At 37.6% G+C, this 20962-nt stretch overlaps 1 protein-coding gene across 3 annotated transcripts in view; it reads right to left on the bottom strand.

The window, feature by feature from the left end:
- Window positions 1–6340: 6340 nt before the first annotated feature.
- MCM4 (minichromosome maintenance complex component 4) overlaps window positions 6341–20962 on the bottom strand; it is a 31935-nt gene continuing 17313 nt past the window's right edge. For all 3 annotated transcript variants that reach the window (XM_007487150.3, XM_007487149.3, XM_007487148.3), the window contains exons 12-17: window positions 20083–20448; window positions 19638–19765; window positions 18315–18522; window positions 15745–15973; window positions 12032–12165; window positions 6341–10765 (exon numbers count right to left, since the gene is read on the bottom strand). In XM_007487150.3, coding sequence (XP_007487212.2) covers window positions 10673–10765; window positions 12032–12165; window positions 15745–15973; window positions 18315–18522; window positions 19638–19765; window positions 20083–20448 — 1158 coding nt within the window. In that variant the 3' untranslated portion in view covers window positions 6341–10672. The remainder of the gene's footprint in view (window positions 10766–12031; window positions 12166–15744; window positions 15974–18314; window positions 18523–19637; window positions 19766–20082; window positions 20449–20962) is intronic.

Here is a 20962-nt window from a genome sequence, read left to right as displayed (position 1 = left end):
TTGCATTTTACTCCCCTTTGGACCATTCTGTTGTTTGCTCATGTGCTTCAGTTAATTCAGTTGCAATTTGTTTAGAATCTTTAGAACCCTCTACTATTTGTGTCTCATATTGTTCTGTTTGGGGTTTTGCTATTTGTTCTATACTTTTTGTTTCTAAAGTATATTCTTTCCTTTCTGCTAAGTTACTTTTGTCTTGTGCTGAGAAATGCTGCAATTCACTGTTGCTTGGATCTAATATTTCATATTCTTTGCTTTTAAAGTTAAAATGTTCTAATAAGTTTAAGGTTTGTGTATTACAGACTGTTGCCAGATCTGTTTCTTCCCCTTTCTTTGTTTCTTGTTCCACTGTTCCAAAAATTTTCTCTCTAATCTCTGTTACATCATTATCTAATTGGATTTCTTCTTCTATCTGCTCTTTAGTTTTGTACGTACTTTTTTCTTTTGGACCCCTTATTGTATGTCAATGCAATTTCCCCCCCAAGTCCTTTTCCCCATTTCCTTTTTTATGTTACCCCATGCACCTGGCTTCATAAACTAACATTGTTTGGTAGCACCTGAAACTACTTGTGAATAACGTGGTTTTGCTCCTTGTTGGATGTTTCTCCATGGTTTCTAAATTTGGTGTTTGCAATAAATTCTTGCAATTACAATTGCAACATTTTGTATTTGTTTGTGTATTGTTGCTGCTATACTTTATGTTGCTTTTCCAGGATCTCTTTTTATTATTACCTTAGGCTAATTGTTCCTTTAAATAGCAGTCTCGAAACATGTGTCCCAATTTCTTGCAAAGGAAATATGTGGGCACATTTCTCCTTTGATTGTTTTGTGTGTAATTTCTTGTGGGTTTGTATGATTGCAGAGTGGCTAGATTTTTTATTTCCTCAATTTTTTTTTTGCTTAATTGTGCTATTTGCTTCTTTGAGCTTGGTTTTCTTTTTGAAAATAATTCTGAGAGAAGAATTTCAGTGTCCTGGAAATTTGCATCATAAAGCCTAATTGCTCTTTTAAATATCACAGAGGTTTTGAAAACCAGGAAGGCATCCTTTTTTTCAGACTTTCAAGATCTGTTGCTGTAAATGACTTATGTATTTTAATATGAATTATGTTGCTGTCTGGCTGTAGGCTTGTTTGATCTCTTAGTGGCAATATTGGTATTCCCCCTTCAGCCCTATCTATCTTTTCTTGCTCAGTTACATTGCTAATTTTAGGTATGTCTTGTTTTATGTCAATATCTTTGCAACTTTGTTTCTCCTCAGTTAGTTGCTTAACCATTTGCTTTAGTTTTGTCATCTCCTCCCTCATGGATAAAATCATCACTGCCATTTCATTGTCTTTTGCTTTGCCCCCCTAAATTAGATGCATACCTTTTTTCAGGGCATAGTATAATTGGATTAAGGAGAATAATGCTCCACCATATGTGGGAATGAATGAAATCAAGAGACCTACACTAATCTTCAGCCATTGAAAACTTTCATAGGTGTTAAGCAGAAAATAAATATAATCTGGAATCTTGACAAAAAATAAGTTGTATGGAAAACGAGGGGATGCCCATCAATTGGGGAATGGCTGAGCAAATTGTGGTATATGTTGGTGATGGAATACTACTGTGCTAAAAGGAATAATAAAGTGGAAGAGTTCCATGGGGACTGGAACAACCTCCAGGAAGTGATGCAGAGCGAAAGGAGCAGAACCAGGAAAACATTATACACAGAGACTGATACACTGTGGTATAATCGAACGTAATGGACTTCTCCATTAGTGGTAGTGTAATGTCCCTGAACAATCTGCAGGTATCTAGGAGAAAAAAACACTATTCATAAGCAAAGGACAAACTATGGGAGTGGAAACACCGAGGAAAAGCAACTGCCTGAATACAGCGGTTGAGGGGACATGACAGAGGAGAGACTCTAAATGAACACTCTAATGCAAATATTATCAACAAAGCAATGGGTTCAAATCAAGAAAACATCTAATGCCCAATGGATTTACGTTGGCTATGGGGGGTGGGGGGAGGAAAAGAAAATGATCTATGTCTTTAACGAATAATGCTTGGAAATGATCAAATAAAATATATTTAAAAAAAAAATAAGTTGTAAAACATAAAAGAAATGTCCAAGCAAGGCCATATAATCCATGGCAAGTAATAATTTCTTTGCCATCTTGTATCTTGAAAAGCCTTTTGCAAAGGAAAAAATATTTTTAAAACTGCCCTTTAAAAGTCGCCTCCTCCCTTCAAAAGGAGTGGTTTCTTATTGACTGTGGTGTTGCTAGGCAGATTAGCTGCACTCAACACTGCTCTCAAAATGGCTACTTTCCACAGTCACACAGGCTTTTGAAAGGTATGTAAGCCCAAATTCTCTGAAACTTCCCTCAGTTACTCTATCACTATACTATGCTTAACCTTATCTACTCTAAAAAATTCTATGCAGGAAAGTTTGGGTAGGGGTAGTTTTAGAGTTTTACAATAAATTCAGTACAATAAATGTTTGAACAAAACCATTACAAAGAAATTTTCATCTTAGTGCTAATACTACTTACTTACTCTTGCTGTTAAACTAATACATTTTTCCTATTTTATGTAGCTATAATTATTTGCAAACTATTTTATCTATACATATTTCCATTAAATACAATTTCAGCATCAGCTTTACAATAAACAATTAAGTTTACTATCTGCAAATGCAGCTTGAGTCTATCCCTAACTATCTCTACTATGCTTAATTTAGCTTACTCCTAATCTATTCCCTACTTATAACTATTCTCTAAATCCCTAGTCTAATCTATAACCTAATCTTATGTACAACATATATACATGCTATGCTACATATTTACAGACTCTATCAGTTACTAATTATAGTATATACATTATTTATAGATTATTTACATATAATATAATAATATACATTGTTCCCGCATCCTGATGTCAGTCAAATAGAAATCTCTATTGATATTTCTATTTGCCAAAGACCTTATGGAACTAACTACATACATATTTACATTTTTGCATAAATGCAATTTCAGACACTCGTTTATTTACACGAGGTCTCCCAATATATGTCAGTTTTTGTGTTTAGTGTCTAACAGTGTTGTGTTAAATGAATACTTATCAAGTTTCATCATATTTCTACTTCTCATGTTGACTGATGGATCTCTTCTTTCTTCCAAGTTATATATATTTCCCTAATATATAAAATTAATTTTGTTTTATGATTTCGTCACACTCAGTCTTACATATAAGTTCTGTTTTCCGTCTGTCCTCTTTATAGAAACAAATTTACAAAGTTCAAAGTCTTAGCTGTCCATTTCAGCTTTTTTCTTTGTTTCTTCTCTTTCCTCTGGGATGGTTGGAAATCTTTTCCTCTGAGCTGGAAAGCTGTCTTCTTATCGCTGTGGCATGCTTGACTAATGGGATCTTGTTGTCTTGAACATTATGTGTCATTATTGTTTCTTTGTGGTGTATTTTTTGATGTTAGTTTTTGTTTTAATTTCTCAGCACTATCTTTTGTGTAACTCTCTTCTATGTCTGTTACAGTGATGTTGGATTTTTCTAGTTTTATGTGAGCACAGTGGAACTATGAGTCTTTCCCTGCAATTTTTATAGATGTTGGGGTAGTAAGCAATACTTCATGTGGTCCAGTCTATTTTATGTCAGTAGCCAATATTCTATTGAAATTTTTTAAGTATACTTTGTCTCCTGGTTTGATGTTGTGCAAATTGTAATCCAGGGGTACCGTTTGTTGTATCAAGCCCATTTCATGCAACTTTGCTATTCTTGTTTGTAAAGCTTGTATATATTTTATTAATTGACAATCTGGTTTGTGAGAAGTTCTAAGTCAGAGAAAGGAAGCTATGACAGGATCATTATATTGTTTGCTTCTTTCTCTGTTTCCTATCAGGTATATAATTTTGTTCTACTCCTAATTCAGTCTTCTTCCTCAACCTCAAACTTTGAATAAAATTCTTGATAATTCTTGATTCCCAATGCTGCCATCCTTTCTTCTAATGATTTTGTTTTCTATGCCTTGAACTAACTCTTCTGGCAGGATCGTTTATTATTTTGGAGGGAGTAGTTAGTAATTAGATTTAGTAAATTGGTAAGGATAATAAAAATAAATAACCTTGGGAAGGTCACAAAAAAAATTGTGGAAAGGAAAACTGAAGCAAGTTTTGGACTTTCTGCCATTCATGTGGAACAAATAGCAGTTGGAATGTTAGAGAGAAGATATTGACAAGAATGACAGTTGGGGGGGAGGAAGGGAACTTGGAGAGTGACATTTTGTCTCCTGACTCTCTTACCTGGCCTTTGGACTAGAAGGAGTGCTCTCTCCCTGTCTCTGGATAGAAGTACCTCTATTCCTGGATATTTCCCAACTGTGTTTTCTACGTGGATTCCTGTGATCGTGTCATTGAACAAAAGGATGTAAGGGGAGCATTTTGAACTGTAAGGCTGGCCTTTAGGGGTGTCAACTTGAAGAGTCAGGCCCAACCAGCTTTGAAGGTTAGAACTTTTTCTTCCTCTTGCTGTCTACTGCTAAAGACTTTGAACTTAAGAAATCTAGCACAGATTAGCATAGACAGGAATAAAAGAAACCCTCCATCAGCCTGCAAGGCCTGGCCACAGCTCAAAAGCTGAGACTCAAACCCAATTTAGGGAAATCCTGATTCCCTCTTCCCTGATACCTCCCTAATCCAACATTGTTATTAAAATTCATCTTTATTTTAAATAACTGCAGTCAGATAAGAGGAGAACTATCATTTCAAGGGGACATAGAGGGAGCTGAACCTAAGGACAGCCATTCAAACATAAATGGTCTTTATCAGACCCCCTCTGCGGGGGGAGGCTTGTCCTTCGGGGGGGACCGTGCTTACCTGCTCTGGGATATCTTCAATACATAAAGGGTGAAATTATGGCTGAGACTGAATGTATAATTAATTTAGGTCACCAAGGATTTTATTTATAAAAATCCTAATGAAAACCAAATAATAAAATACCCAAGTCAGCTGCCAAATTTTATGGTGATTTAATTGATATAGTAGAGAAAATTAAGAAGGGAGAAGGATTTCTCTGGTACTGGGTGGGAAGATTAGAAGGTCTAGAAAGTAAGGGTTTGGACTGTGAAGGAGGAAGGAATCAACCTGAACTCCAAAAGGGGCTCAGCTGAGATGCCTGAACCTGAATCAGGTCAAGGACAAAACTCATCGCCAAAACCCAGACAATAACTGCCACCACTCCCAAGATGTTGGAACGCCTAACATGCTGCCAGCCAGAGTTGCCTCTCCAGGGAAAGAGAAAGGGACAGGAAGTGCCATGCCTTATATGGATGTTTTTACATCACTTTTCTGCATCTCATCTGAACCAGTGAGGACTTAGCTTGACTTAGGACAGCCCAGAGGTCTGTCCTTTTTTTTGCACATGTCTGTTGAAGGCCATGTCCTCAGATAATTAAATCTTGAGTTTGATGCAGACCTTCAAAATCTTGTTAAACTGAGTAGGGTGGAGAATGTAGAGTTTCCAAGACCTGATTCTGTTATTCCAAGTATCTCTATTGTTACTGATCAAGAAATAGCTACACCACATCTTCTAAAGAATTTTCTGATTAGAGTGGAATAGTTTTAAAATTCACAAATGTCAATCAATAGAGAAACATCCCCTCAGGCTATCATAGGTGGTCCATTTCTCAGGAATCCCATTTTTCAAAGATAGCCTCTCAGCAGGGGTATGTCTCTCCTTTTATCTCACCAGCATCCGTATTCCCTCTCTCCCTTAAATCACTCCATATCTGTTACAATTGTCCCCTTGTCCCCTGCCCCTCCAAACTATTTCTTTAAACATTACAGTTTCAATCTTATTTCTTTCCACTCTTGAGCCATCACCTTAATCAAACCCTCATCCCCTTCCCCCCTGGATGACCACAAAGGTTCCTAACTGATCTCTCTGTTTTCTACTCTCCCCTGTCCTCCACACAGATGCCAAATTAAAATTCTTTTCCCCCATACTTTTATAGTGTTTTATTTACAAGTAATTAATTCAAGGATTATAAGTCCCATTTTACAGAGGGGAGAATTGAAGCTTTAAGAAGAGCAAGTGATAGCCCCAGAGTCAAACAGCCGGTTGAATTCAAACTGAAATCTGACAACTTCAAGTTTGGTGATCTTACCCTAGCCCTCCCATAGCCAACACGCAATTCCACTGGGTACTACATGTGTCCTTGAGCCGAACCCATTTCCATGTTGTTGGTATTTGCACTAGGATGTTCATTTAGGGTCTATATCCCCAATCATATTAGCAAATGTATTTTAAACTTATATTACTGCAAAATAAAAAAAAGTTAAAGAAAAATGAGATCCATTTTTTTTAACTTAACCACTGTGTGAGTACAAAAGGTTTTCAGAATAAAATAGTAATGTAGATGATGCACATTCAAAGGAATACCAAAGACCCCAAAATTCACAATAGCCCAATTAATTACAATAGCAAACAAACCCACTATCATATTTCATAGAAGTTGCTGTATGACAAAAAAAACAAAACAAAACCCTATGAACTGATGGATATTTGTCACAACTTTTGCAGATGTAGAAAATCTTTCAACCATGGCAAATAGAAATCTAGAGTGTTCTGGTGGAAGTAAGTTAAACTGAAGAGTTTTGCAGGAGCTCTTTTTGGATTCCTGCTTCATAGAAACACCTTGGTAGGAACATTTCTTTTTTTTCTCTACCTTTAACACAACATTCTTTATAATATATTTTTTAAAATCATCCTTTCAGAAACCATTAGTTAATTAAAATTATTTCAGAAGACCTCTTAGAATTACCATTTTAATTCTTAGCTCATTAAATTCTCCAAAGGTTGTTAGCAAGGTTGAATTCATCTGTCATCTATGTGACACTTAAATGCAAAATGGAAGAAAAAGCTGTTTTATGGGCTTTACAATATTTTGTTTAGTATAGTTATTGGGGAAAAGTAAGAGAATATATCTAATAGTTAAAACACAGTAGATTAAACTGATTCAGTGTAACAGAATAGTATTGAGTACATTAATATACAAACTTAAAACAACAAAATTAAATCTTAAACAAAACAATCAGCAAAATACAACAAAATAAAGACTTTCATAAAACATCTTAAAGCAAGAAGCTATTTGAAACAGGTAATGCACTGCTCTTTCACAGAATACACCATGCTTGTAATCAACTTCTAGTAAGGAAGACTAACTTCCTTTCTTCCCTTTAGACAGTCACACTTGGTGAGTGAAAGGCTGACTTAGTGACCCCACCTTTCTGGAGGCATGAACCCTCCAGGAAAGGCCCATTGTCTTGAGACTCTTTCCCACTGGCTGGGCTTAGAATTTCTAACTGGTATTAGCGGAAGCCAGAGCTCACTCTCTCCCCTTTTCTTCCTTCTATTGTAAATAAACTACCATAAATTTCACTTACTTTAGCAATTAATTTTGGGATTTAGAAATTAAATCCCTGGTGACCACCTACATAAATATTCAGAGTCCAACCACAATTAAATTTAACAGGGAACATATCTTCCCCTCCTTATTGCTGGAAACTATAGCTCATTATACACTTTTGGATAGCACGAATCCTTATCTCCCTCTTTTGAACTTTTATCCCTTGGTTTCTAATTCTGCCATCTGAGGGCAAACAGAACAAATGTAATCTTTCTTTCACATGGCAGTCCTTTAAGAATTTGAATACACAATGTCTAAGAATTTTCAAAGATTAGAATTCAGCAAATGTCAGTTCTCTCAGGACTATGGATGTAGTTTGTCTGAGCCTGGCTGGGGATTCTGAGGGAAGCTAAATGGTCATCCTAGGTTTCCTAATTCTAAACCATTTTGGTTGTACCTTGAATTGGAGGAGGCAGCTTGCCAAAACTGCCTTGAAGGGCTTGGTGGCTGAACTTGATTGAGCTAGCTGAAGCTGAACTGGTGTCTCTCTGAACACTAAAATCTTGCTTTGGACAGATCTTGTGTTGAGTTGATAAAAGACTGACTGATGTCTCTCTTAAGGCTTAAAAGCCTAGGCTGGCCTATCTCTTTTCTCATTGTTTCCTCTTACTCTCTTTCATTAATTCCTTATTTGTATTAATTAAAATCTCCATAAAAACCCAGCTGACTTGGGCATATTTCATATTTGGGAATTTTCCCCTGGTGACCAGTTTATTTTTAATATAAAAAAACATATCTTTGAGGTCACAGTTTAAGACAACCACTCTTTTATCTGTAACAGTTTATGCCATACACTACTTTAATTGTTACAACTTTCTCAATGCAAAGATCACTGTCCTTGGAAAACAGGAATAAAATAGACAAAAAATTCTGTAAAGATAATTTTAGCATTGTGACTTAAATCTAAATTTAAATGGTTGCCAGGGAAAACCCCAAATAATAAAATACCCATCAGCTGAAAATTTTATGGTGATTTAATTGATAGTGGAGGAGATTAAGAAGGGCGAAGGAAAAGGAGTAAGATTTTCTCCCGCCTGGCTAGTACCGGGCAGGAAGATTGGAAGATCTAGAAAATAAGGTTTTGGAGTGTGAAGGAGGAAGGAGTCAGCCTGGACTCCAAAAGGGGCTCAGCCAAGATGCCTGAACCTGAATCAGCTGAAGGGCAAACTTACCACCAAACCCAAATAATTGCCACCACTCCAAGATGTCTGAATGCCTAGCATGCTGCCAGCCAGAGTCACCTCTCCAGGGAAAGAGGGTGAAGAGAAACAGTGATGTGCCTTATATGGATGGTTTTATGTCACTTTCCTGTGTCTCATCTGTACCAATGAGAGCTTAGCTTGACTTAGGACAGCCCAGGGGTCTGTCTGCTTTTTCTGCATATGTCTGTTGAAGGCCATTTTTTTCAGATACTTAATCCTTGAGTTTGGTGCAGACCTTCCTAATCTTGTTAAACTAAGGAGGGTGGAGAAACGTAGAGTTCCCAAGACTTGATTCTGTTAAACCAAGTATCTCCATTGTTACTAATCAGGAAATAGCTAAATTAGATCTTTAAAATACAGTCTGATTAGGGTGGAGTAGTTTTAAAATTCACATTCAGCATTCTAAATGGTCATGTATCAACAGTCCTCCTTACCATTTTCACTAGCATCTAGTTCTTCTAGTTTCAGTATTCCTGATATAAAAATCCTTGAGGACTGTGAATTCCTTAGTTATTTCATCTTATTTCTGTATTCAAAATAAGACTTTTAGCAAATTTATTAGTGTCTTTTAAGATAAATTTTTTTCAAATTCATACTTTTATTTTCAAATATCTTTTTTCCTTAGAGAGCTATAATTTTGAAACAACCCCTCTCTCCTCCCCCCCAAAGATACGTTTTCTCATTTTGTCTTCAGGGACAGACTTGGTCACTATATTGCACATAGTTTCTTTTTACTCTCCTTTCTATTTGAATATTGCACCCATTGTGTATGTTGTTTTCCTGATTCTATTTACCTCATTTTTAATCAATTCATTTAAGTATTCTGGGCAGCAGGACAGTGTTGTAGATATAGCAGGTTGAAGACAGGAAGACAGGTTCAAATCCTGCCTCAGATACCTGCTGACTCATATTACAGGCAAGTCACTTAACTTTTAAATTTCCTAATGAGTAAAATGGGGACAGTAAAGCTACCACACAAGGTTGTTGCACTCCTCCCAATCTTAGTGTTATCTACATGATAGCTACTATTATTCTTCATACTCATTTCTTAGGGTGCAGTGGTACTTCATTACAGGTATGCACCACTATTTGTTTGGCTATCTTTTTTTTCTGTGGGAATTACATTGATTATTACAATTGCTCAGCTCAACATTTTTAAGGATTTAAAAAAATTTACAATGTAGTAATATAGTATATACTTTTCTGGTTTTGATTGCTTTGCTATGTAGAGTTCTTCAAAGCTCTGTGTTTCTCTGAATTCCTGGTAATCATTATGTCTTGCTACATAATAAAATACCTTTAATTTGTACACCATTTAGTTTATTTGCTTCCAACTGATAGGCAATCACTTTGTTCCCAGTTCTTTGCTACCACAAAAAGTAGCAGTGCTGAGAAATACATGGTTATGGAGAAGATGGGGTCTCTGTGTGTGGTACTACCCCTAAGACATTTAACATTAAAAAAAAAAATTCAGCACATTGGTTCATCATCTGTGGATATTTATAGAAAAATATGGATAAGAGATGTATAAATTCTAACAAGGTCTATACTAAGAAAAGATAGATTTGAAAAGTAGTATGCAAAAGCATTTTTAATGAATGTGTCTCATTACAAAAAGTGATACCTACTTAATATATATATATATTTTTATAAAGACCCTTACCTATCATCTTGGAATCAATATTGTGTATTGGCTCCAAGGCAGAAGAGTGGTATGGGCTAGGCAATGGGGGTTAAGTGACTTGCCCAGGGTCACATAGCTGGGAAATGTCTGAGGCCAGATTTGAACCTAGGGCCTCCTGTCTCTAGGCCTGGCTCTCAATCCACTGCTGCCCCCCCTAATTAATATTTGAAAAAAAGAATTATTAAGTTCTCTTTTAGAAATCAGTTATTTACAGTGATTGACAAATAATGAAGCAAAACTGGTAACTTTATCTAAGCAAATAAATGAAACATTTTGGTAGAAAAGCAGAACATAATAGCACTCATTATCGCTTGTATCTTATTTCTTCAGAGTAGTCGAACAGTTTTTCCAGTTACTGTCAAGAAGTCATCATCAGCCAAAGCACGTAGAGCTTCTTCAAACATATCTTTAGTAATAGCCTGGAGGAATTAAACAATGTATATTTTATAAGTCTAAAAACATATGGCCAATTTTTCACATAACTGCTAATATTATCTTTAGTCATATTAACTTTAAGCTGTGTGGAAAGGAAAACTGAATCAAGCTTTGGGCCTTTTTGCCACTGAGGTGGAACAAACAGCAGTTGGAAAGTTAAGAGTGAAGATACTGACAGTTGGTGGGAGGGAAGGGCATCTTGGAGAGTGACAGTTGCTCTCGAGGTCTCGCTGTCCTGGCCCTCAGACTGGAAGTTGTGCTCTCTCCCTGTCTCTGGATAGAAATACCTCTATTCCTGGATATTTCCCAACTGTATGCTTTACCTGGATTCCTGTGATTGTGCCATCAAACAAAAAGATTTAAGGGGAGTTGTTGGAACTTAAGGTCGGTCTTCAGGGGCATCAGCCTCAAGAGAGAGGCCCAACAAGTTCTAAAGGTCAGAATCTTTTCTTCCTTCTTGCTTTCTATTGCTAAAGACTTTGAACTTAAGAAAGCTAGCATAGATTAGCATAGACAAGAGTAAAAGAACCCCCCCCACCTGCCTTTGAGGCCTGGCCTCAGCTAAAAAGCTGAGAGACTCAAACCCAATCTGGGCAAGGTATAGGGAACCCCTCTTCCCTCTACTCTGATACAATCCCTATCCAAACTTGTTATTAAATTTATCTTTATTTAAATAAACTGCAGTCAGAAAAGAGGAGAACTATCATTTCAGGGGAACATAGAGGGAGCAGAACTTAAGGACAGCCATTCAACCATAAAGGGTCCTTATCAGACCCCTGCTGGGTGACCTTGGTTCAGGAGGCTTGTCCCTCAGGAGGGTCTGTCCCTACCTGCCCTGGGGTGTCCTCAACATCAATCAGTAGAGAAGACATCCCCTCAAGCTATCATAGTTGGCCCATTTTTGGGAACCCATTTATTACAGACAGCCTCTTGGCAGGGGTTCTTTCTCCTTTTTCCTCACCAGCATCCATATTCCCTCTGTCCCTTCAACTCCTCCATTCCCTGTTAGAAAACCTTCCTTATCAATCCTCACCAATCCCTTTAACTATTACAACTGTTACATTTTGATATTTTAAGTTATTTCTACTAAACTTAAATTTTCTATAAAGAAGTCCTTTTATTTTAAAAACACTTTTGTATTTTAGATTGTCATCAAATTTACTCTTTCCCATTCAATATTACTATCGAATACATTGACTTTAGGGGAAAAAAAGAAAAATAGAAATTTCAATCATATGCGAAACACTCACTATGTCAGACTGTCCCCGAATATCTTCAAAGAGTTGCTGGTATTTTAGAGCTGGTGTTTTGCCCTTTGATTGAATAAGTTTCTTCAAAGCCTCAGCTAATTCTTCTTTTCTTTTTCGAGATGTGGCACTCATCCCTAAGAAGAAAACGTCAATTACAATAAATCTAAAATTATCTTTTAAATAGAGGAACATAATTTTTTGTTTTAAAATATAGAATACACAAGATAGAGAGAAGTTAAAAGGATTCACCTAAGCTAATAGTACCTAAATTGGGACAACACAGAAAACAAATGCATCTTCCTACTAATAGACTAGAAAGATGATTTCTTCCATATTCTTCTAATTTGTTTACAATATAACTTCATATATCTAAGTCATGTTGTCATTTGGAGCTTATCTTGGTATAAGGCAGTGATGGCAAACCTATGGCACAGGTGCCAAAGATGGCATGAAGAGTGTTCTCTATGGGCACTCAGCCCCCACTCTTACTAGAAAGATAGAAGGACTAGGGTGGAACCACCCTCCTCCCCCTCTCCACTGCATCTGATGACAATGTTTAACATCACCAGCCCCTCTGCCCAGCAGACCCATGGGAGCGCTTTCTTCCCTTCCTGTGTAGTAAGGGGGAGGGGGGGGCAGGGGAACCAAACATGGTGGTGGTGGGGGCAGGGAATGACACACTGTCTCTAAAAGATTCGCCATCACTGGTATATGGTATGGAGTGATGGCTTAAACCTATTTGTTTTTTGCTAGACTATCCAGTTTTTTCAGAAGATTTTGGTCAAATACAAGTCCATACCCCAGCAGCTTTCAGCTTTATTATGCTGCCTTCTCAAAGGCTGTATATAATATACTTAATAATTAAGGATTAATTTGTAAACATATTTAACCTCCCTAGGTCTCAGTTTCCTCATCTGTAAAATGAAATTAAGATTGGATTATGTCAGGCCACTTATAGTTTATGATGTTCATAACAATGGCTGTCCTCCAAGCTAGTCTCCCAAACTTCTCAGAATTTCTACAAGTTTGTGTCAGCCTTTTATCTTACTCAGATGGTTTCCTTACTTTATAAAACTTGATAAAAAATAAAATTAATTTAGAGAAATGAAAAGATGTATAATATTAAGGTAAATAATGAAAAGAGGTAGGGACAATGAGAAAATAATACTTCCAGACCTCGAGCTACATTATAAATCAACAATCATCAAAACCATTTAATAGTGATTAAAAAAAAAGTGGTTACTCAATGTAACAGACTAAACAAAGGTGACTTGAAACAATGTAACTAAAAAACCCAATTTTTAATAAATCAAGAAACTTCAATTACTTAAGAATCGTCCATTACCAAAAAGGACTGGGAAAAACTGGCAGTCAGAAAAAGTGGCTTAGACCAACACATTACAACATATCCAACAATAGATTCTAAATGCCTGTGATCTTAGAAATCATGTTTCAGAAAACTTAGAAGAGAAGCTGATTGCATGTCTCTCACTGTTGGGGGAACAAAAGATAGAGGCAATGACAGAAGATAAAAGATGTAACTTTGATTATTGAAAATGAAAAGTTTCTGCAAACAAAATTAATAAGGGAAGTGGACAATTGAAAAAGTTTTATGAAATTTCTCTGACCCAGGTTTTCTGTATAAGATGTATAAACAATGAACATATATAAATACAAATACATAAAAAATATATATAAAAATAAAACCAAAAGCTATTTCTCAAAGGATATTAGCAAATGGTTCTCTGGAGAACTGTAAACTATCAACCCTATAAAAGAATGCGCCACACATCACTAATCGTAAGAGAACTGCAAATCAAAAGAACTCTGAGGTTTTTACGTTATACCCTGCAAAGGAACAAAGACCCCAAAAGTGGGAAACATTCAATGCTGGAAGGGTTGAGTGAAGATAGGCATGCTAGTACATTATTGGTAGAGCTATGAATCTTTACAACCACTTTGGAAACAATATGAGATTATGTAAATGAAATGGACTAAAATGTCCAGACCCATTGACCGATTCTATTATTAGATTTATTCACCAAGGAGGCTACTTGATAATAAGAAAATTTCCACACACATGATAATACTTAGAGCAGTCTGTGTGTGTGTGTGTGTGTGTGTGTGTGTGTGTGTGTGTGTGTGTGTGTGTGTGTTTGTACTAGCAAAGAATTTGAAACAAAGGAGAAAACCATCTGTGGAGGAATGGCTAGAGAAACTGAGGTACATAAATGTAATGGAACATTACTGTGCTGAAATGAACATGATGAATACAGAAAAGCATGGAAAGAAACCAAAAACCTTTTAAAAGGGTCACAAAAATATAAATGGCAAGATTTATCAAAAAATCAAAGTGAATGTTGCAAAATTGTAAAGAACAAGCAAAGTTGGAAAGAAAATGAGAAGTCACCCCCACCACCCCAAGCACTCCTCCTTGGCTGAGGTGGGAAAGGGTAGTGTTTGTGTGTGTGCACACACATGAGCATGTGCACACACAAGTGTTGTCCATGCACATCTAGCCAGGTTTTGGGGATGTAATGAGCAGTTGTTTTGCTTGTTTTCCCCTTCTTTTTCTTTTTCTTGATTCTGGCAATAGTAGAAAAGCTCCTACCATTTACAGCTTAGTTCTTCCAGCTCCTCTAGTTGTAGATATAAATGGAGAAGAATACTGCATGATTTGGAGAATACCTCTAATTTCTGCTACTGAGGAAGGCTGCAGCTTGGGACACAGACTAAAAGCTGGGTGTCTTTCTGGAGTGTGGTACCAGTATGGGGGATCCCCAGGAATGGTGGGTCACCAGGCTAAGGATGGCTGAACTAGGTCAGGCTGGACCAGAGCAGGTTAAAGTTTCCATCCCAATCAGCACTGGCATTGGGCCTATGACTGACCACTGTATTTCTAACCTTTGCAGGTTAAGAAGACCTAGGCTCAAAATACAGTGATCCCTTGCCTATCGTTGGACTTATGGTCCAGAGACCCCCGTGATAGGTGAAAATCTGTGAAGTAGTGGTGCTATATTTATTTCATTAATATATATGTATTTTAAGACTTTATAAACCTTTCCTACTCTTCTATAAACATTTTTCACACTCTTATTAACACCGAGTCAATCAGCATCCACAATACAGAACACAGTACAGTGCTTGTTGCCTTTCAGCCAATCGTATGCTGTGTACAATTTCATGTTGGTGAACTTGGGCAAGTGGTAGTAGCGTACTGCATTTCCATTGTGTACAGTAAAGTATGTATTCATCCGCAGAATCCCTTGACATAGTGAAAACTTCGTGATATAGAATTAGATATATATTTTTTAAAAACCTCTGATATAGTGAAGGTACAATAAGTGAACTGCAATATAATGAGGCATGACTGTAAATAAATAAATTCACTTACACAGCTCTCCCAAATATTCACATTAAGAATGCTCCTTTCCTAGAATAATGTTCTTACTTTTCCTGATATGTAAAATGGAGTCTAAGCAGTTCCTGAATGTGTACATGTTAATATATTTAACAGCATTTCAAAACAGGAATGACTTGTGGATTCCATGCAGCTATCTAGAATCTGCACCACTCTAAGGCTGATGGTCCAATATACTGTTTAAGAAACATTCTTCTTTAAAATAACAATTTTAAACAAACATGAAAGATCAAGTATTTTCCTGTGAAAAGAATTGCTGATTTTAGATTTTCATTCCATATAAAGCACAAACCTGTAGTGAGAATAGATATATCCACAATGCCAGTTCTTGGGTCAGTAGCAGACTGTTTGAGTGCCTCACGATGGAGCCGTTTTGCTTCTTCAACATCAATTGCTTCAACTTTGTTTGAAAATCGCACTTTGGCATGAGCTTCTGACAAACGTATCAGTGATTCCAGTTGTCGGGGATATGCAGAAACCATTCCTCTGCCACTTCCAATCTTCCTCATGTCTACATAGGCCTAGTTTGGGGAGAATGTGGGGGAAAAAAAAAGTCTTAGTTACATCTTTAAAACCAGACAGTAACAAATTCTTCTATATGAGTCATGCTTTTGCCTCAATGTAGGGTGAAGGTAGTCTTGGGCTTGAGTTGGGGAGGGGGCATGCTACCAAATGAAAGAGCTTAAGACAGAGTTCTGGGGACAAAATGAGGAAGAATGAGAAAAATTGATATATAAACACAGAAACAAATGGATGCTAAAGTGTACTTAAAAAGCACTACTGGAAATTTATTTTGTCTTTGTCTACATTTCCTTATACACCCCATAGTTAAGTGTAAGACAGATCATATAATCTACACAACTGAATTCCCTTGAAGTATATTTATCATCTACAGGGACTGCTACCTTCTAACAGAGATCTTCTCCTTGCCACTACTATCTTCCCATTTAAAATAAATCCATTTTTACACTATCATAAGACTTTGCATCTATTGCTTCCCAGGCCCACTTTCCTGCCTTCTTTTGCATTTTGTCCCCCCCCTCCCATTAGACTCTTTAAGTTCTTTGAGGGCAAGAACTGTTTTTTGAATTAACCGTATCTCCAGAGCTTAGCATAGTGCCGCCTAGCAAAAAGGAGGCATTTAATGCATTAAAACAAAAAGAAAGGGGGCAGCTGGGTGGCTCAGTGGATTGAAAGTCAGACCTAGAGATGGGAGGTCCTGGGTTCAAATCTGACCTCAAAACATTTCCCAGCTGTGTGACCCTGGGCAAGTCACTTAACCCCCATTGCCTAGCCCTTACCACTCTTCTGCCTTGGAGTCAATATTGACTCCAAGACAGAAGGTAAGGGTTAAAAAAAAACAAAAACAAAAACAACCCCAACCAAAAAATCTCCACAATCCTGTGTATCAATTCCAAGACCAGTAAGGGCGTGATGTGATTTGCCCAGGTTCACAGAGCTCGGAAATGTCAGGGGCCACATTGAATCCCAGGTCTTCCCAGCTCCAGGTCTGGTGCTCTAGCAACGGTGCTACCTGGCCTGCCCATCTAGTGCATTTTCATGATGTAGCAGTCCACCCCTAGCTATGGGCAAGGGGAACAGTTGGTATGTACAGATTGCCTTAGAAGAGAGCATGCTCAGTCTTGAGCATGCTCAGTGTTGCACATGGCTGGGAAAGCCTCTGACCTTGACCCCAGCTTCCCCCAGGTTAGGCGGAAACACAGGCTTCTTTGTGCTCACCTGGTTAAGAGAAACCACACCTATACCTTGTCATTAACCAATGATGATCATCCCTATGTACTGTGTATATTTGCATATCAAAGAGATTAAATAGGGCCCAGCCAGCTCCGCCTCTCTCTCTTCTGCTCTTCCTCTCTTCCAGCTCGCACTGATGCCTGGCCTTTGGCCAGGCTCCATCTTTAATCTTTCTCTATCATCTCTCTGACCTGTGTGGTATTGAATCTGGATCTCTGGACTGGTAAAAGCCTTCAGAAGGGTCCTTTGATCAGAGCTTGGCTGTGGCTCATTGGTAATTAATAAAGACTCATTCCTGCCACCTCATATCTCTAATTCGACTCTGTCATCCCCCTCATGGTATCTAAAACTTCTATCCTTTCTCTATCTTCCTACCTTAAAGCTTCTCTCTCCCCTCGGAGGAAGCTTTACATGATATTATCGGATAGTCCCCCAACCTAAAATGTATTCTACCCTCTAGCCAAACCAGGCTTTTATCAGCCCTTACTGCCCTACTTCCCCACCTTTGCTAACTTTTCTCACCCTGTTCCCTACATGGTTTCCAATTCCTACTCATCCTTTAAAGCCCCATTCAAATGTTCCCAGAAAACCCTGCTCTTGCTCACACTTCTCCTGGATGCTGATCTTTTCAATGCTAAAACAATGTCTCAAATTTCTTTTACTAAACCACAAGCTCCATGACATCAGATATGAAATTTTACCTAACACTCACATCTTACTACTAAAAAACATTTAATAGCTCCCTACTGCCCCCAGAGTAAAATCCAACTCACGCCTCTGGCAGAGGGGGAGCCGAGGCCCCGCGTGGTGAAGGGATGCCCACGGCCATGCAGGGAGTGAGTGGCAGCACTCAGGGTTCCTGAACATGCTGGTTTGGAAGGGCCAGAGCACTTTGTACCTTTTATATGGCCCTATCACATTCGACTTTGTACCATACTCTGTTGAGTCCAGGTCTTGTTTTCCCCACTGGATTGTAGTGTTTCTCAGGGTTCGGAATTATTCTCTTTGTATCTCCCTAAGCACCCAGCAGACAGCAAACACAGCACATGTTGAGTGAAAAACAACAAAAGCCAACAAACCTCTTTCAGACTCCAAACAGTGTATTACCTCAATTAAAGCCTGGCTCGCCTCTTCACTGAGTCTAGGTGTGATAGAGCTGTGAGCATATGCGATGTAGTCCTTCAGGACCGCCATATCCATGAACTCCTCTTCTACCTGCTCTTCGCTCTGGTAGTACAGCGCAACCAGATGGTGGGCGAGGCGCCTATCATATGCTTCATCTTGGGGGTCCAGCATGAGGAAAATCAAATCAAATCTAAAGAAGGTTGAACAAAAGTATCTATTGGCTCCTTTTGTTCATCAACACCTACCAAGAGGAAGATGCTAAAAAAACAAACAAACAAACAAAAAAAACTCAAACCCCTTACCTTCTATCTCAGAATCAAGACTGTATTTTGGTAGAAGAGCAGTAAGAACTAAGCAATGGGGGTTAAGTGACTTGCCCAGGGTCACACAGCTGGGAAGTGTCTAAGGCCAGTTTTGAACCCAGGACTTCCCCCATCTCTAAGCCTGGCTCTCAACTCACTGAGCCACCCAGCTACCCTCAGGAAGAAGCTTTTAAAGTTTTTTTTTTTTCATTTGTTTTGGTCACGTCTATCAAAACTGACTGTGACATCTGTCCTCCACTATGGACATAGGCACTTCTTATGGTGCTATGGGGCCTTCAGCAGACCTCTGACTCCTATCTCCTAAGATTTCAGATTCAAGAAATGCTTGTTCGTCAGTCATACAACAAAGCTAGGAAAGTAAACTCTCCCTTGAAATAACATGTTATACTACAAAGAACAGAAAGATTTAGATAACATACATGCATCCTCACACACACACATCTGAATAAATTTATTTTAATTTAATTAAAATGTATTTAGAAATTATTTTTTCCAAATAACATCCATTCTTCTTCTTCATGCCCCCCTTCCCTGAGAAGAAAAACAAAACCCTTGCAACAAATATGCATAGTCATGTAAAACAAATCCTACATTGTCAAGCTAAATAAATTCTTATCATGCCCCCAAACAGATTTATTCTTCATTTGAATCTATCACCTCTCTGTTAGGAAGTAGGAAGTATAAGAAAGTATTTTTAATTACAAAACAAAAACATACTTATAATCTAAAAAAATCACCTAATAATTAAACAAATACTTTTTGTCTGTGCTTCTATGAGAAAATGTAGACTATATAAATATTCATCCTAAATGATGCCTACTTTTATTATGGGAAGTCTTAATATTATTTTAAGACTAATGGAGAATGTTTTAGTTGATATAGAAAAAAAGGAAATAATCACTATAGAAAAAAGGATTCAGCATAGTATTAAAAGCAGGCTATATAGTGAAGTATCTAACTTATAAAAAATCTTTGACAATACCTTGATAATAATGTATGGGGAAGTTGAATATTTTCAATGGTAGTTTTCTTGGGATTCCATTGAGACTCTATAGGATTAGCTGCTGCTAAGATAGAAGTTCGAGCATTCAGCTGACAAATAATTCCTGCCTATAAAAAGAAAGTATGTAATTGAGTCACTTATGTTTTTAGAATCCATGACAAATACAGACTTTTAGGTTCTCCAAAAAAAGGTGGCTTATTAAATAAACAAGAAAATACTATAAGAAAGCATTTTTAAACTTGCCCAAACCAAATGTATTTGGAAATGTCACAAGTTTCATCTACAAGTATCTCTAACATAACTACAAAATTCAGAAGTAATTAGCGACTGAAGTCAAAAGCAAACACTGTACCAGAGATATTAATTTCACGTACACAATTATCCACACTATTGTATGCTCAATAGCAGACAAAGGAAGCTGTACCTTGGCAATTGAGAGAGTCTGTTGTTCCATTACTTCATGAAGTACAGATCTTGTGCTTTCATTCATCTTGTCAAATTCATCAATACAGCAAACACCATTGTCACTCAAGACCAGGGCACCAGTCTGTAAGACCAACTGCCTTGTTTCTGGGTCTTTCATGACATATGCAGTAAGACCAACTGCACTGGACCCCTTCCCAGACGTGTACTGTCCTCGGGGAACAAGGTTGTAGACATATTGTAGCAGCTGGGACTTACTGGTCCCAGGATCACCACAGAGAAGGATATTGATCTCGGCACGGAATTTACCCCTTCCAGTGTGACTAAAATCCTTTCTTGTTCCTCCAAACAGCTGAAGCAAAATACCCTAGAGAGAATGTGAGTGAGCATCACTTAAACTGAGATTTAAGTGAACAACTAGGCTGAATTTTATTATTCTTTAAAAATTCATTTAAAAATCTTCACTTCCAAATTCTCCCCTCTTCCACTCAACAGAAGAAAAGGAAAACAAAGCCCATAAAGCAAGAAAAAGAAAATCTACTTCAGCCTACAATGCTTAGTTCATCAGTTCTTTTTGGAGGCAGGCAGCATGTTCTATCATGAGTCTTTGGAATTATGGTTATTGTGTTGATCATAGTTCTTAAGTCTTCTATAGTAAAGTATCTTTACAATACTGGTTACTATAGACATTGTTCTCTTGGCTCTATAGACTGTGTATCAGTTCATATAAGTCAGTCTACTCAGTTTTATTTGAAACCGCTGCCTTCATCATTTCTCTGTACTCACACATCCTGTTAGTGATGGCAAGTCTTTGGGAGACTGAGTGCCCAAACCGCACCCTCACCCGAGACAAGGGCGGGAAGGAAGTGCTCCCACTGGCT

This window comes from Monodelphis domestica, chromosome 3 (assembly GCF_027887165.1).
Source record: "Monodelphis domestica isolate mMonDom1 chromosome 3, mMonDom1.pri, whole genome shotgun sequence".
Taxonomy (NCBI): domain Eukaryota; kingdom Metazoa; phylum Chordata; class Mammalia; order Didelphimorphia; family Didelphidae; genus Monodelphis; species Monodelphis domestica.
Note: the sequence above shows the minus strand (reverse complement) of the source record. Positions and strands in the feature narration are given on the sequence as shown.